This window comes from Spermophilus citellus, assembly GCF_964194105.1.
Source record: "Spermophilus citellus genome assembly, chromosome: 10".
Classification (NCBI taxonomy): Eukaryota; Metazoa; Chordata; class Mammalia; order Rodentia; family Sciuridae; genus Spermophilus; species Spermophilus citellus.
The window spans coordinates 111659072-111674563 of record NC_138197.1 but is presented as its reverse complement, the minus strand read 5'-3'; the positions used below and the strand labels follow the sequence as shown (position 1 = coordinate 111674563).

The window sequence follows — 15492 nt, the reverse complement described above, 5'->3', positions numbered from 1 at the left end:
CTGGAATCTAAGAGACTATATAATATAAAAACATTTAATTTTTAAACATATAAAAATAGGGATAGAGGCCTGGCTAGTCCAGGCATTACAACTACTCCATTCGTATAGGAACTGACATGTGAATGAAGCCAGCTTGCACACTCCAACCCCAGCAGTACCACATGGAGCGGAGAAAAGCCACCTCCTTTGGAGGGCTGCCAACTGCAGAATCCTGAGCAAATGAATGGTAGTTATTGTTGTATGCTAATGCCTTATAGGGTTGTTTGTTGTGTAGCAATAAGTAACGGAAAAGGCTAGCTCTGGTGCTCTAACAATTCATTAAGGAATCTTGCTTCATTTCATGACTGTGCTTTCACAGGGAGGCTATCTGTATGGTAGCACGGATGTCAAACATGACAGCAGGCTTACATTGTCCCAGCTTAGCAATGCCCACTGCAAGGGTATAGCTATTTACCAGCACCTCCACCAAAACTCAGGTGACTCTGATTGGCTCTGATTAGGTTGTATGCTCCTCCCTGCACAAATCACAATAACTGATCGGCCAAGGCTAGATCTTGCCCTCTCCTTGGAGCCTGGGATAGGGGGTGGTCTGCCTCACCTAAACAACTTGGGTTAACAAGAGTAGAGCTACAGGACCTCAAAGAAAATCTAGGTGCTGTTTCCAGAATAAGGGGCTGGATGCTGGGTAGACAAAACCACAAAAGTCATGTGTACTCCACTACTTGTATGAAGCCTTATCCCAATATTCCAAACTTTAGGCCTGCTCCAGTTCTTTGGGGCTTAGCAGATGTTGCCTCGTGCTCCTTATACTTGGGGGGAAAATTCTTATTTCATGCCCTAGGTGTGAACCTTTATATTCCTTATTGTTCCAACTGTATTTGTTACTTTAACAGTGTAATATTTTTCACTACTTTCTACAGAGAGAGACTTCTGAAAGTATCATTAGAGACAAAGAATTGTTAAGACAGTCTTTCTGTTCACCCCCCTCCCCCAACCTCTGGATTTTCAAAACCTAGGCATTGGCATTACCTCCATACAAAAGGTCTATTTTCCCCTTGGGTCCTACATCCCCCCAAAAAGAGCCAGATGGTGATGAGCACTGCTTGTTTTCTTTCTTTTCTAGGGAGCTTGCTCTTGTGCTGTTTAATTTGTGTATTTTTTTTTTTAAAGATAGAGTGAGAGAGAAAATTTTTTTTAATATTTATTTTTTAGTTTTCGGCGGACACAACATCTTTGTATGTGGTGCTGAGGATCGAACCCAGGCCACACGCATGCCAGGCAAGCGTGCTACCGCTTGAGCCACATCCCCAGCCTAATTTGTGTATTTTTTTAAAAAAATTATTCTGTAAGAGTGCCCAGCAGAGCAGCTTTTGGGCAACCAGCTTATGAAATAAATCTAAATGATCTAAAAAAGAACATCTTCTGTTAATTGCAATTTAAGTGAGCCTGATAACGTTTTAATTAATCCTTCTCATTGAGGGTCAGCATTCTAAGATTGGGGGATGGAGTTCTCCTAGGGAACCCAGATAGTAATAGAAAGGGAAAGTAGATGCCTGTTTGCGTCAACTGAAAACCCAACTGTTGTAGGAGACTTAACTTAGGTCTGGCCCTTCTAAATTTATTCACACACACACACACACACACACACACACACACATATCCCTATGTAATATACTTCATGTAGCTGAGGAAAGAAAACTAGAGTATCAGGAAAATGAGAGGGAAATTCAGAGATGGATTCTCACTGATTTTCAAGACTGGATTTGAAAGACCAATTTGAGGGGCTAGAGTTGTGGCTCAGCAGTAGAGTGCTCGCCTAGCATGTGTGAGGCCCTGGGTTTGATCCTCAGCACCACATAAAAAATAAATAATTAAAATGAAGGTATTGTGTCCAACTACAATGAAAAAATATTTTTTTAAAAAGATCAATTTGACATAATGACTTTTAGTTAACAGTAATAGACTATCTTGCATTTATAGCAAGTTTTATAATTATAAAAGTGCTATTATGTTTAATTATTTAGTGATCTGAATTCCAGGATTAAGGATTCCATCACACTTGTTGCCTTTAAATTTTTTAATTATTCTCAAAGATTGTATGTATATTTGTGTGTGTATGGATCAATCTGTACCCCATGTACCAACAATAATTTATTAGAGTATTATTTATAATCTTTTTTTTTTAAAGATAGAGTGAGAGGAGAGAGAGAGAGAGAGAATTTTTTTTAATATTTATTTTTTAGTTATCGGTGGACACAACATCTTTGTATGTGGTGCTGAGGATCAAACCCGGGCTGCACGCATGCCAGGCAAGCGCGCTACCGCTTGAGCCACATCCCCAGCCCCGATATTTATAATCTTGTACCTTTCTCCTATGGAATCCTTCTTGATGTCTCCACCAGAGATAAATACTGTCCTTAAACTTGTGTTTAGCATATTCTTGCTTTTCTTAGTAGTTTTACTGTCTTTCTTTTCCTAAACAAATTGTTTATTTTTTTTTTAATTTTACCATGAAAAAAAATTTTACTGTATGCAATTTTCTGTGGCTTGCTTTTTTGGTTTCTAAGTATTGTTTGTGAAATTCACCATATTGATTTTTCAGCTGGAGTTCAGCCTGTGGCTTATCTTTTTACTTTATTTCTTCTTTTCATGTACAGAAGTTTTAAAATTTTTAGTGTTGTTAACCCTTTATGGGTTATGCTTTCCATGACTTGCCTTTTATAACTTGAGACCATAATGAACTTCTCCCATTTTCTTCTGATAATTTTGTGGGTTTTTTCTCCTTTAGTTCTTTGACTTATCTGATATTGATTTTTTGTGTATGCTGTGAGGTAGGGATCTTTTTTGTTTCCTCCTTAAATTAAAAGGAAATCACGCTTCTCCTTTGCTCAAAAATTTCTACATCTTCCCATCTTTCTCTAGTTAAGTCAAAATTCTTAAAGTGGCCGAAAGGCCCTGTGTAATCTGGCTCTCTGAAACATCTCTGCCTCATCTCCTATACCTCGTCCAGGGAATACTGGACATCTTGCTCTTCCTTGAACACTCCCCATTTTTTAGGGCACATGACCTGCTGTTCTGATATTTCCAGATTACTACATTACTGATTCCCTCATGTCCCAAGTCTCTACTCAAATGTTGCCTTATTATGGGACTGTCTCTGACCACCTTAGCTAAAAAATCTTCCTCTGTCACTTACACACACCCTCTGGGTCATCTCTTTTTTCTTTTTCAGAAGTACTTACCTGAAAAACTTCTGGGCCTGGTGTTAGCTAGGTGTGCATTGGGAAGGGGGGCATTTTTCAAGTGCTGATTGAACATCTCGACTGGCTTTAAGATTAGATTTTCTGATTCTTAAGTTGGTTTTAGTAAGTTTACCCTCTTATTTTATTTATGTTTTGAATAGTAATATGTGCCCACAATACAACCATTCAAGTTTAAGAAGCATACATAATCAAAATAAATCTCCCTCCCATCTCTGCCTTCTAAGCTGCCTGCTTCCCCTACTCCTGGCTTCAGTTTCTTGTCTATTTATTTTTGTAGTTTCTTGGTTATTATATTAGAAATAAATTATGTGTATGTATAAGGATATATAAATATATGCATTCTGTTTTTACATAAATGGTGGAATACCGTATATATTATTCTGCGGTTGCATTTTTCACTTAACTATATATGTTAGAAATAATTACATAGCTATACATAGAGGGCTGCTTCCTTTTATTACTTGCTGGATGGACTTACCTCGATTTAGTTATTTAGTCTCCTTCTGAAGGACATTTGGGTATTCTCAGTCTTTGCAATGGCTTTCTAATCAGTGTTTCTTACCCATCTTTAATCAGTGATTCACCTTAAATTTCTATTCTCATGTTGTCATTTCCCTGTTCAGAAACTCCAGCAGCTGCTCAACACCCACAGAATGAGACTGAACTTCTTACCCTTGGAAGTAGAGCCCACGTGGTCTCCATGAATTTTTTGTACTGTCCATCTGCTCCTGAAGAAGCCCCCTAAGTCGACCTGAGGTTTTCCAAATATACTTCTGTATTTTCCTTCAGCCTGATCCTTTCAACTGTTCCAAGGGGAGGAGCAAATCCTTGCCTTGGGCTAGTCACAGTGCACTGGGGTTGGTTCTCTCTGGAAGAGCGCTTTAAACCTGTCAACCCAGTCTCCCTTTGGCATGCCATACAGAACCGCACCAGATGCTTTGAATTTTGATTTAGGAAACTGAAATTTTAATTGCTCTCCAATCAGTCCTTTCTCTTCCAGACTCCAAATTCTTTGTAGATGGGGCAGTTCATTGGGAATGGCGAATGCTAAAATATGTCCGGACTTTCAAGTAGCTTACAACATGGTGAGTCAGACATGCAAAAAATTAAAATACACAACACAGTAGGAGCTTAATGTACACTCTGTGGAATCACAAAAGGAAAGAAATGGCTTTTTTTTTTTTTTGGTTGATTTTTGTTTCTTTCATCTCCGGTCCTTAGCCCAGGGTCTGTTTCATGGTAGTAGCTCAGTAAGTCCCCGTTGAGTGAATAATAACCTAAAAGGAAGCATTGAAAGCCATCATTAACATCCTGCTCTCAAAGTCATCTTTTATCATAAACACAAATAAGTCAGCAGTGTCGATGTCGCTTATCTTTTGAGGAGAAAGAGGGCAGAGTGGGAGGGGGTGGAACTAGTGTCTTCCAGGGAGCGAGGCAAAGAACTTGCACCTGGACGGGGTCCGGGCGCTGGGCGGGGCGGCCAAGGGGAGGGGGCGGAGACTCGTCTCCCGGTCCCGCCTCCCCCCACCCCGCGGCGGCGGTGGCTGCGGAGCAGGGCGGCCGCGCGGGTGTCGGCAACAGCTGCAGCAGCCCGCACCGCCCCCTCGGCCGCGGCTCCCCGGGCGAGCCCGAGCACGGCTGGCAGCCAGCGGCGCTGTGCGGCGCACGGCCCCAGGAGACGGAAAGTTCGCAGTCTGGGCGCCGAGATGCCAGGCAGCGACACGGCGCTCACCGTGGACCGGACCTACTCCGACCCCGGCCGGCACCACCGCTGCAAGAGCCGGGTGAGAGCCGCGGCAGGGCGGCGGCGGGGGCGCCGAGCTCCGGGGAGGGCGCGCGGGGCCGGGGGGCGAGGCCGGGCGGGGCTTGGGCTCGGTGTTAACTCGCTCCGCCGCCGCCTCTCCCTCTGCTGGGGTCCTTGCTTTCCCGAATCACCGACCTGGAGGGGCCCCGAGCCCGCGTCCGCCGCCCAGGTGGGGAGCAGAACCAGCCCGCGCCGCCGCTCGGCCCCGCGCTGTCCCGGGCGCCCGAGGCTCCCCGACGGCCCGCGCTCGTCGCCCTCCCCGCCAGGGCGCGCCCTCAGCCTGGAGGCGAGGGAATCCCGCCACCCGGCGCTGGAGGTCTCTCGGCCGGGCTCTGCCACCCTCGCTCCCAACCTCCCGGCGCCGCCGCGTGTCTCGCCCTCGGGAGGCGGCGGGCCCGCTTCTGCTCGAGTGAAAAGTCAGTCTTTGCACTGCCTCTCCGGAGTTTCAAGCCGTTCGGAGCAGGCGCCCTCGCCATTGTTTGCAGTGTAATTTGCCGTTGCTGATTTTGGCTGTGGGCGAAAATAGCTCTTCCAGGCATTCTGCGGGACGAGCCCTATAGTGCTTCAATTTAAAGACGGAGGCCGCAGCCAGAGCACTGGTCTCTCCGGGAAATACCTGTGCCCTCCCTGGCAGCTTAATCCTCGCGGCTGGATAAGAGGCTCCGAAATCTGTTCGCCTCGTGGCTGATTGAAGTGCCATTTAAAATGTAGTACCTCCTCCACCCTGGCATCTGTTCTGAAAAGAAATACCTGGAGTTGTGCTTGTCCGAGAGAACTGGGGATCTGGGTGTCAGCTTCCCTGTATAAAGTTCAAGGAGGTAGAACAGAATCAGTTTCAGGCCTGCCACCTTCAATATCCAAAGACAAACCAGATGGAGATAGTAACAACAGTGAAAGGAATGGTTGTGAGCCTTCTGCAGGAAGGGTGTTCAGTCATAGTCCCAAGTAGTCATCAGTTACCCCAGAAGTGAAGTAATTAGCCCCTAGAACATTTTCCTTTTTTCTTTTTGGCACTTGTTAATTTAACAAGATAATTTCAGGTTTTGGCAGTTTGAATATATTTGGTGGAATAATACCTCTTGTCTTCCCACTTACCCCTATTCCCACCCCCCTTTCTTTAAAAGCTCATAACTTGTTATGAAAATAATCAGAAACACTGTTTGGAAGAGAACAACTTTTGGTTACCTACAGTTAGAAGTTTCTTTAAGGGTGACTGCTCAATAATACAGCTAACCGAAGATGTTTTTCTAATTTGTGATTGTGCAGTCTATAAAGTTAGTGTTGCAGTTGACAGAAGAAATTTCAGACTTAAAAAATGTAGAGGCTTGGTTTCTCTTGGTATAACTGTGCTGATATTTGTGTAAACAGTACGATTGTGTAAACAGTAATTTCAAGGGATGGATGGCCCAGCTCATTTAAGCAATTGGTAGAATTCATGAAACTTTGGAAAACTCACTTTTAAAACAGGTGAGAAAGTCTCTACTTCAAGTACTTAGATGGAAAGTGTAACTGAACTGCAGGAGGAGTTTATCTCTGCTGTTTCTGTCATAGTTCGACTTCCACATCTATGTTGTGTGAAAGTGCCACCACTGTATTGGACTGGGCATCTTTATTTTCTTTAAAAGTCTGCTCACATGCTATGTGGGCTACATTGTTTTGTTAGCATGGAGATACCTGATTTGAAATAGGGTGTGTTTAAAAACCAACTTAGACTTTGTATGTACCACTTTTCCTAAATTTGTCTACTGGGGAAATGAGATATCCAGTGAGAACTAGAAGAAAGGCAGAGAAGGTGACTAGAACTTTAGTAGAAAAGATCACAGGTTCTATAGTAGCAGTGCTGGACTTCTTAAGAGTCCAGACTAAACTTTTTACCTTTCTGCTCTTAGGGGTTTTATTGTTGACATTGTGAGGAATCAGGAGAACTAGTGAAATCTTGCAAACTCTAAAGAACTTTTCTCCAGTGGGCCTGATGTATTTTTTTTTTTTAGAACAATAACTTTATTTTATTTCTTTAACATGTTGCTGAGGATTGAACCTAGGGCCTCGTATGTACTAGGCAAGTGCTCTAACACTGAGCTATAGTCCCAGCCCCAAGGGTCTGATGTAATTTTGAACCTGTCTTTAAGGCTGCATTAAGTCTACTCTAATGAAGGGAAAGCCAAAGCAGTTTCCCTGCATAGGAAGTATTCATTCCATGATTTTAGCTTCTGTTTTGTGGAATTCAATTAGGTGCAGCTATAAAGACATTTCATATTTACACCCAGAGAGTATGTGATGCAAAAGGGAGACATCAGATGGTATTAGGGATTAATTTCTCAATGGCACCCTCTCCTTGGGAATAAACTAGTGTAAATTAGGATTTAACCCCTAATGGTCTCATTTGATAAATTAGCTTCCCTAAAATAACAATTGGGGATGCCTAGGAAGAGGTGATGAATTTTTTAGTAATATGCAGTTTCCTCCCAGATAGGAGCCACTCTTTTGAGAACATGTTCTTTGTTATCAAATGGTCATTTTTTTAAAAAAATTCAAAGTTGATACCCTGTTGAGATAACAGGAAAAATACACACATCTCTTTTGCTAGTCTTGTTTAAGCCTCTGTAACTGGAATAATAATGAGGCAGTGTGCTATTTTAATATTGCAAAAGTCTATTTTTATAGTCAGGTGGACTGACCTAGATCCCCCTTACCTTCAGCAAAAATGTAATGAAACCAATGAATTATGTGATTGTGTCTAAGCTAACAAGTCAGAATCATTCACATTTTAAAATTTTATCTTGTACAACTCAGAAATAGTGCTTGTTAGCTTGACATACATAATACATCTCTACTTTAAAAGAAAGAGCATACATAATTAGAATCCTTTTTTTTCTTGTCCTATATTATTAAAGCTTATCATCTTTTTAAGAATATGGGCAGTCTTCTTTCTTTACAGTAACTGGTTTATTTTTCATGTTAAAAATTACGTGTGAATCAAATTTTTGTTAGTACCGTTTTCATTTAAATGTTTGAAAGTGTCACTTCCAGCCATTTGAGTGTAGCTATGAGCAACTGGGGCTCCAGGTTTAGGCCAGTCTGGATCATGTTCTTGCTCTTCACAGTTACCAATTGGTCACCAAGACAGTGTCCTAAATAATCTTTCTGAGCCTGTAGTTAGCCATCTATTTAAAAAAAAAAAAAAAAAAAAGAGGTGATGAGCCAGGTAGGATGGCACACACCTGTAATTCTAGTTACTTTGAAAACTGAGGCTGAATTGTAAATTTGAGGCTAGCCTTGGCAACTTAGACCCTGACTCAGATTAAAAAGGGGCTGCGGATGTAGCTCAGTAATAGAGTGTCCCTAGATTCTTCAGTTCCAAAAATAATTAATTAATTTAAAAAATGAAAGAGTTTTTAAGGCCAGGCTGGTTAACTTAGTGAGACCCTACCTCAAAATAAAAATAAGACTAAACATGTATTAAACATGTTTAATACATGTACTAAACATGCTGGTATAGTACTTGTCCAGCATGTACAAGCGTATGGGGTTCAATTCCCCAGAACTGCAAAAAAAAAAAAACTTGGAAAATAAATAAAAAGTATGATATTAGTCCATTCTTCAGGGAGTGACTATGAGTCTTACATAAGAGTGTTGTTTAAAAAAAAAAGTTAAGATTGAGCCAGATGTGGTGCACATCTATAATCCCAGCAACTTGGGAGGCTGAGGCAGGAGGATTAAAAGTTTGAGGCTAGCCTCAGCAACTTAGTGAGACCCTGGCTCACTAGTTAAGCACCCCTGGGTTCAATCCTCAGTACAAAAATAAATAAATAAATAAAGATTGTGTGCACTCAAATGTTAGCTATTTTTATCTGTATGTAAGGTGAATTTTTTTCTTATTCTGTTGGTGCCTTGATTACTCAGAACTGCTAGTCATTTTGAGTGCCTGCTTTCCCCCATCTCTCTAACCTAGGTCTTTCTCTGACATTTTTCTGGAATTGGTTCCTTCCTTCTGTACCCCCAGTCACCTCCTACCCAGTTCAGCCATAAGGACCTTCACTAACTTCTATCCATCGTACCTGTAAGGACCCAGGTTATTTACCCCACAGACCCACTTTCATTAGTTTCATCTTCAGAAAACAGATCTCACTGTAGTGAAACTTGCTACTGGCAAGACTTTGAGCTCTCTACTCATTCTCAGGCTTAGTTTCATCTTCTACACAAGATGGGTGTTGTAAGGAATAACTGCAATGATATTTACGAAATGTGAACAGAGCAGTCTGTGAATATTCTTCTAGCCAGTGACTTGTTTCATTCTAAAGAATTCATTAAAGAGACTGTGAATAATGAATGGTGTTGCAGGCCAGACTTTTCTTATATTTGGGATGACTAGATTGATAGGGCAAGTGTTTTTTGAGCTGTGGATCCTCCTTCAGAGGAGAATGAATTGCCAACCACCACCAGCACACCCGCCTGTCACATCCGCTGTTGAGCACCAAGACAGCTGCTACCTGACTGGATCACAGGATGTGTTTTGCTTCAGACCCTGGGCTTGAGTTTCCAGGGCTGCTGCTAAGGTTAGAAATCAACTGAGCACTAGATGAAAATTGCCCACATCTTGACTTTAGGCGAATCTGCCGCGTTCAGCCCTGCTGTTTCTGGTGTTTTTGTGTTTTCAATAGAGGGGGTGGTGAGAAAAAAGGAAGAGAACCATGAATCACTGTACTGTGAATCAGAATGAGGACTTTTCATTCCTTAGAAAAGGAGCATCAGGATGTATGATTTGTGCCTAATCCAGCCACTTCATGGACTTGGGAGGGATGCTATGTGAAGCAAAACAGTGAACTTGTTGATTATTTCTCTGTAAGGAGGCAAACAGAGCACAAAAGAATGCTCACCAGTAGTAGTTAATATGCACTGATTACTGAATGTACACCAGGCGATGGAAAGTACTTCAAATTCACTATCTCCTTGATCTTCACAGTATCCTGCTTACAGCTCCATTTTACAGTTGAGGAGGCTGAAGACCAGCCTGGTTACTAATTTGTTCGAGGTCTTGTGGCTATTGGGAAATGACGGAACAGCTTCAGCAGAACACCTACCCAAATTATGTGCTCTAGATTCTTATAACACATTTTGCCAGTCTTTGCACATAGTCATATACTCATAAACTTTTGAACCAATGCTGGTTTTGAATGATAGTTTATGAACATTTTGTAACATCTAGGATATAAGAATTTGCCCACAGTTTGGGGAAGTCTTAAAGGCGGTTAAATAAGGTCATGATTTAAGAGCATGAGAAAAACATTCTGAAGCCTGATACTTTGTTTCAAGAGGATGAGCCACTGAAGAGCATTATGACTCTGGGTTTTCCTTGTAACCATTGAGTTCAAAATGTGGCTGCAGATACATGTCTCCTTAGTAGATCCCTGTGACTGAACTGCATATCCACATCTTCTGTTTTCTTGTGCCACATAATCAGTCACCTGGTGATCTTTCTGGGAAATCCTTCATAATATTTAGCCACTGCTTCTTGTGTCTCCCCACAGCACATCACATTTGAGGGACAGGCACTGGAGTGGTCCAGAGTTCCAGTTCTTTAGCCATCCTCCCCACAAGTCTCCCTTGGGCATGTTACCAAAGTTACCCTTTTTACCAGTAGTGTCATGATGCTTCCCTTTGGAGACTGTTGTGAGAAATAAATGATGTAGGATGTAGAAGCATTGTCCAGCCAGCACCTGCTAGCCAATCAGTTAATATCAAGATGGGAAAGGAATAATAATAAAACACCTAAGAGCAATGTAACTGTCCGCCGTTGTAGGAGGTGCGGTTGAGTGCAGACTATAGGTGTGATTTCTATTACTTTGCGTTTTCTTCGGAGACCAGATCTTTTGAAGGACTGTTTCTTGAAGAACCCACAGGAAGCCACATCTAAATGATGGTTGCAAACTTGTGTCTGCCTCAGGTCTGAGGGGCTCCTGATAACTGAAAACACTAGGACAGTTTAAGGGAACTGAGAAAAAAATACTCCAGTGGCCTCACCAGAACTCTCTGTGGGATCCTGGCTGGACTGGATTGAAGGCACAGTCCTCTCAAAGGAAGAGGGTTGGGAGATTAGACTCCATGTGTTTTTGTGTTTTCAACATGTTAGAAGTGGAAGGAAATTTATTTAATACCCTCAGGCATGTTACTAGGTTTTTTTTTTTTTTTTTTAACAAAGTGTTATAATTCTTCCCTTGGAGAACTGTTCCTGGTTTCCTTAGAGAATTTTATTTATTTATTCATTCATTTTTTTTTTTTTTAAATCCTGGTGCTTGAACCTGGGATATCATACATGCTGAACACGTACTCCACCACTGAACTACCCCTAGACCCTGGAAAGGAACTTAGATGTTAACTTCACATCATTTCATTTGCAGAAGTAGAAAAAGTATGTCAGCCAGATTAGAACCAGTAAAATCATGTAACTAATACAGATTGATTAGGACTAACCATTATCCTATCTGTCTTAAAAGAGAACTTTGTATAGACATATATCTGTTTACCTTGATACCCCCCCCCACACACACACTCAGACAAAAGAGAGAGTGTGTATGCACATGCACACATGTGCTGGGGATTGGGCCTACCAAATTAATTGCTTAATTTTCTTTGATTAAACTAGGTAAATTGAGAACTTAAAATTATTTTCAGGAAAAAATCAATGAACAGTTTAAAATTTTTAATTTTCTAGGTGAAAATGTGTGTTTGAGTGATTTATTTTTAGGTTATTATCATTCCAGATTTTTGTGGGGATCAGGGCTGAACTGAAGAAGGGTGACAGCATAAAGCTACATAGCTGCTCTGGATTGTTGCCACTTTTTAAAAATTGTAATTTCGGAGGTGCCTTTTAGTGTCTTTGTATTTTTCAGTGTAAATTTTTGTGAGATGAGTCCACCAGTTGGGGATGGGATGTTTGGAGAAAGGGTATGCAGATGCTTAAGCTGTAGACTGCTTATATTCTGGAACCTAGAATTCCACCTAAGTCTGCTGTTGCCTTTGAAATGTTCAATTCCTGTGAGTCTCTGATTGAGAGCGTCTCCCAGTACCTAGTGTTTTGGGTATACAGGTTGGTTATCTCTTACTTACAATGCTTGAGACTAAAAGTGTTTTAGATTTTGGATTTGCTTTTTAATTCTGGAGTATTTGCATATGCACAGTGAGATAGTTTGGGATGGGACCTGTATCTAGACACAAAGTTGACTGACTTTTCATATACATGTATACACATAGCCTGAAGATAATTTTATACGGTATTGTTTTGTGTGCCTGTCCTTTGCAACCTGTCATATAAAGTTCAGGTTGAATTTTCCAGTTACGGCATCATGTCAGTGTTCAAAAAATTTCAGATTTTGGAGCATTTAAAGTTTGGGGATTAGGGATGCTCAACATGTATATAACTTAAACAACACATTCCTTAAACCCAAACCAAAACCTTAATCTGTTTCTTGGCCAATGGAAGTATTATCTGCTCAGCACTGTGAGGAAGACAGTCACAGCTGCTAATGGCCTGTTGAGTCACAATGGTTTACTGAGAGATGGTATGTCCAGTGCCTAGCCCTACTGTAGTGCACTGCTGAGGGGAAATCCGTGTGACTTCTGCCCTACACACTGACTTGAGCCCAACCCAATAGTAAGGTGTGGCTTTTATTGCAAAATACAAAACATTTATTTCCACCAAGAAGTCCCACATGCATATCAAAGTCTGTTTGTCAGACATCATTCTCTCAATCTCCTGGTTCCCAATTAGTCTCTTCCCATCCAACCAGTCCCCAAACCTGGGAGGCTTCCTCAATCTCCCCAACCTGCAGTCCCGTGGTTTACATCTTAGATGTTGCCCAGACACCTTTTCCTCATGATCTCCAGCTTTACTGACTCAGTGGACTCAGGAGTCAAACTTGAAAGTCAACTCTTTCACTTACCAGCTGTGTGAGCAACCACGGGAAGTGGTGTTAGGAAACCCATTACTAACAGCCTTAGTTGTTCTGGTGTTGAGTCACGCACGGCCTACCACAGAGTTCCCCAGCCTTCAATCACCCCGTACCTCCTACATGTCGCTTGTTACCACCTGGTCTATAATTTACCTGATATTTCTAAATCAGTTCACTCCTTAACTTAAATTTGTTTTTAAAGTATCATTGTTACTATTCCAGCTAAATATCACTTGAGTTTGGGGCCTGCAGTGCCAGAATCAGTAGCTAGTGAGTGCTAGAGCATTGCTGGGGAGCTTTTGACCCCACAGAGTGTTCCTCCCAGACTGAAACAGCTGGTTGGGATTGAGGGTTGAAGAGGGAATCACCCGTTCACAGTGACTCTGCTCTTTAAAGCTTCTGTCTTAGGCCACCTAAAGTAATTGAAGATCATTTAGAAAAACACTAATCTTAATATATCCTTTCTTCTAGACCTGTGGCCTGGAAGATGCTTAGAAATACTTTAACCCCTAGTGGATTATGAAAATTTGAGTTATTAACTATTTCTCTTTTTTCTTTGGTCAATAGGCAACTCAAATTCAAATTTCAAAAAAACTGAGTGAGATATTATGGACTGCTTATTTTTATATCTGGGTGTGTGTGTGTGTGTGTGTGTGTGTGTGTGTGTGTTGCTAGGGATTGAACCCAGGGCCTTCTGCATATTTACATCCTGCTTTTGACTTTCTTTTGAAATGCATATTTTATGTGGTCTGGTTTTAAAGTAAGAATGTGTGTCTGTGGGCATGTGCATGCATGTACACTTACATTTATGTATGTTTACAGGGTTTGATAAATTATATGAGCCATTCAACACTTTATTATAAAATAGGCTTTGTGTTAGATGATTTGTTCTGAGCATGTTTAAAGTATCATATTTCACTGCACAGTACTCACAGATTTTATGCCAAATTTTTAAAGTGGGGTACAACCCTTATGTGAAGCTTTTTTAAAAAAATGTGCTGGTATTACTTTAAAATCATTTATTAAACTATCTTTGGTGCAAGATTAGGATGCAGAGACTACTCGTGAATGTACATTTTGCAGTGGTGGTGATGCAGCAGAATATCATGGGCTAGGCTGTGGTGCCTGATAGGGTAGGTGTATTCTATATACTTCCAACATGTTACATTCAAATTAAAATGGGTTTATTGGGAAGCAGTAGCATATTGTAGAATGTCATTGATTTATGAACACATGTCAAAAAAGATCAAAATTTGAAGTTCAATTTCTGCTGAATGTGTGTCAGTTTCACACAATCCTAAAGTTGAAAAATCATACATCAGACCATCACAATCCAAGGACCATCTGAATGTGTGTTTCCTTTAATGCACCCTGAATCCTTTGTGTACCAGAAGGAGTATACATCAGTTGATTTAATATTTATAAATGATGTTTTGGATGAGAAGTACTCTGGTAAGTGGATGGCAGTCTTGTCTGGGTGGGCACCCTAGAGGGAGATTGGAAATGAGTGCTGCTCACTGCAGGAGGGGTGTCTCCACATGACTTTGGTCTTCTGAGCACCTGAGAAAAACTGAGGCAGGTAGTAGAAGACCTTAGGCCAAACTATAGAACATCAAGAAGATGGGGATTCTTTGGGAATTTCAGGCAAGGAGAGATTGGGGACAGTGAAGAAATTTCAGCTGTTTTTTTATGAAGTAAAGTTGAACCTAAAGATATGTATGTAGGATTGTTGGTAATGTGAAGACATTAAATAGTGCCTGGAGCTGCAGCCCTTCAGAGAAATTTGGATATAAGCTCTTGTCCAAAAATAAAGCATGCCATGCTCTTACTGGAGACAGTGCTTCAGCACCTAAGTACGTGTCCTTGGTGTGTCCAGCTGTGGGTTGGGGACCAGAAGTCCCTTTTATCTCTTTGTAAAGCTATTGTGATCAGCCCAAAGGCCTGAACTTGACTTCAGATATTAGCAGTGTACTATTTTAATCTCACTAATTGGAACAGGTGGCCTCTATTTGAGACTGAATCACTAGCTGGCATAGATTTTAATTTATCTAACAATATGAGGCCCATTCAGTAAGAGCTGTGTCTGTGGGCACCTCTCCTCTCCTCTCTGGGGTTGATTGTGTTCTTTGTATTGAGGCATGCAGCCTGGCACATGGGTGGGGTTTGGAAATAGTAGCCGAATGAGTCTGCTGGGAAACTGCACCGTGGGGCTCAGAAGCTGGAAAGCGGGTTCTGCTCTTGATCCATCTCAGTGCAGATTAATTCTTCTTAATTGTGGCACAAGATTCCAGCATATGGTGATTCCATCATTTATTTAACCATTTCCTTATAAAAGGACATATGGCTTTCAATCTTTGGTGATTACAGACACACCAGTGGCTTGGACATACTTCTTTCTGCACATATAAAGATATGCTAGTAAGCTAAATCCCTCACAGTGGGATTGCTCAGCTAAGGGGCACATGCATTTTAAATT

General features: G+C 41.4%; 1 protein-coding gene across 3 annotated transcripts in view; it reads left to right on the top strand.

Annotated features, from left to right (window-relative positions):
• The window catches only part of TMCC3 (transmembrane and coiled-coil domain family 3), a 215199-nt gene that overhangs the window by 136376 nt on the left and 63331 nt on the right, over positions 1-15492 (top strand). The window contains exon 1 of one of the 3 annotated variants that reach the window (XM_081310146.1): positions 4785-5047. The exons of 1 other annotated variant lie outside the window; for it this stretch is intronic. Coding sequence is in view for 1 of the 2 variants with exons in the window: in XM_081310143.1 (XP_081166269.1) it covers positions 4970-5047 (78 nt within the window). In the remaining variant the exon portion in view is untranslated. Of the gene's footprint in view, positions 1-4784; positions 5048-15492 lie in introns of those variants that run through there. One more of the 3 variants, XM_081310143.1, reaches the window with a different exon arrangement.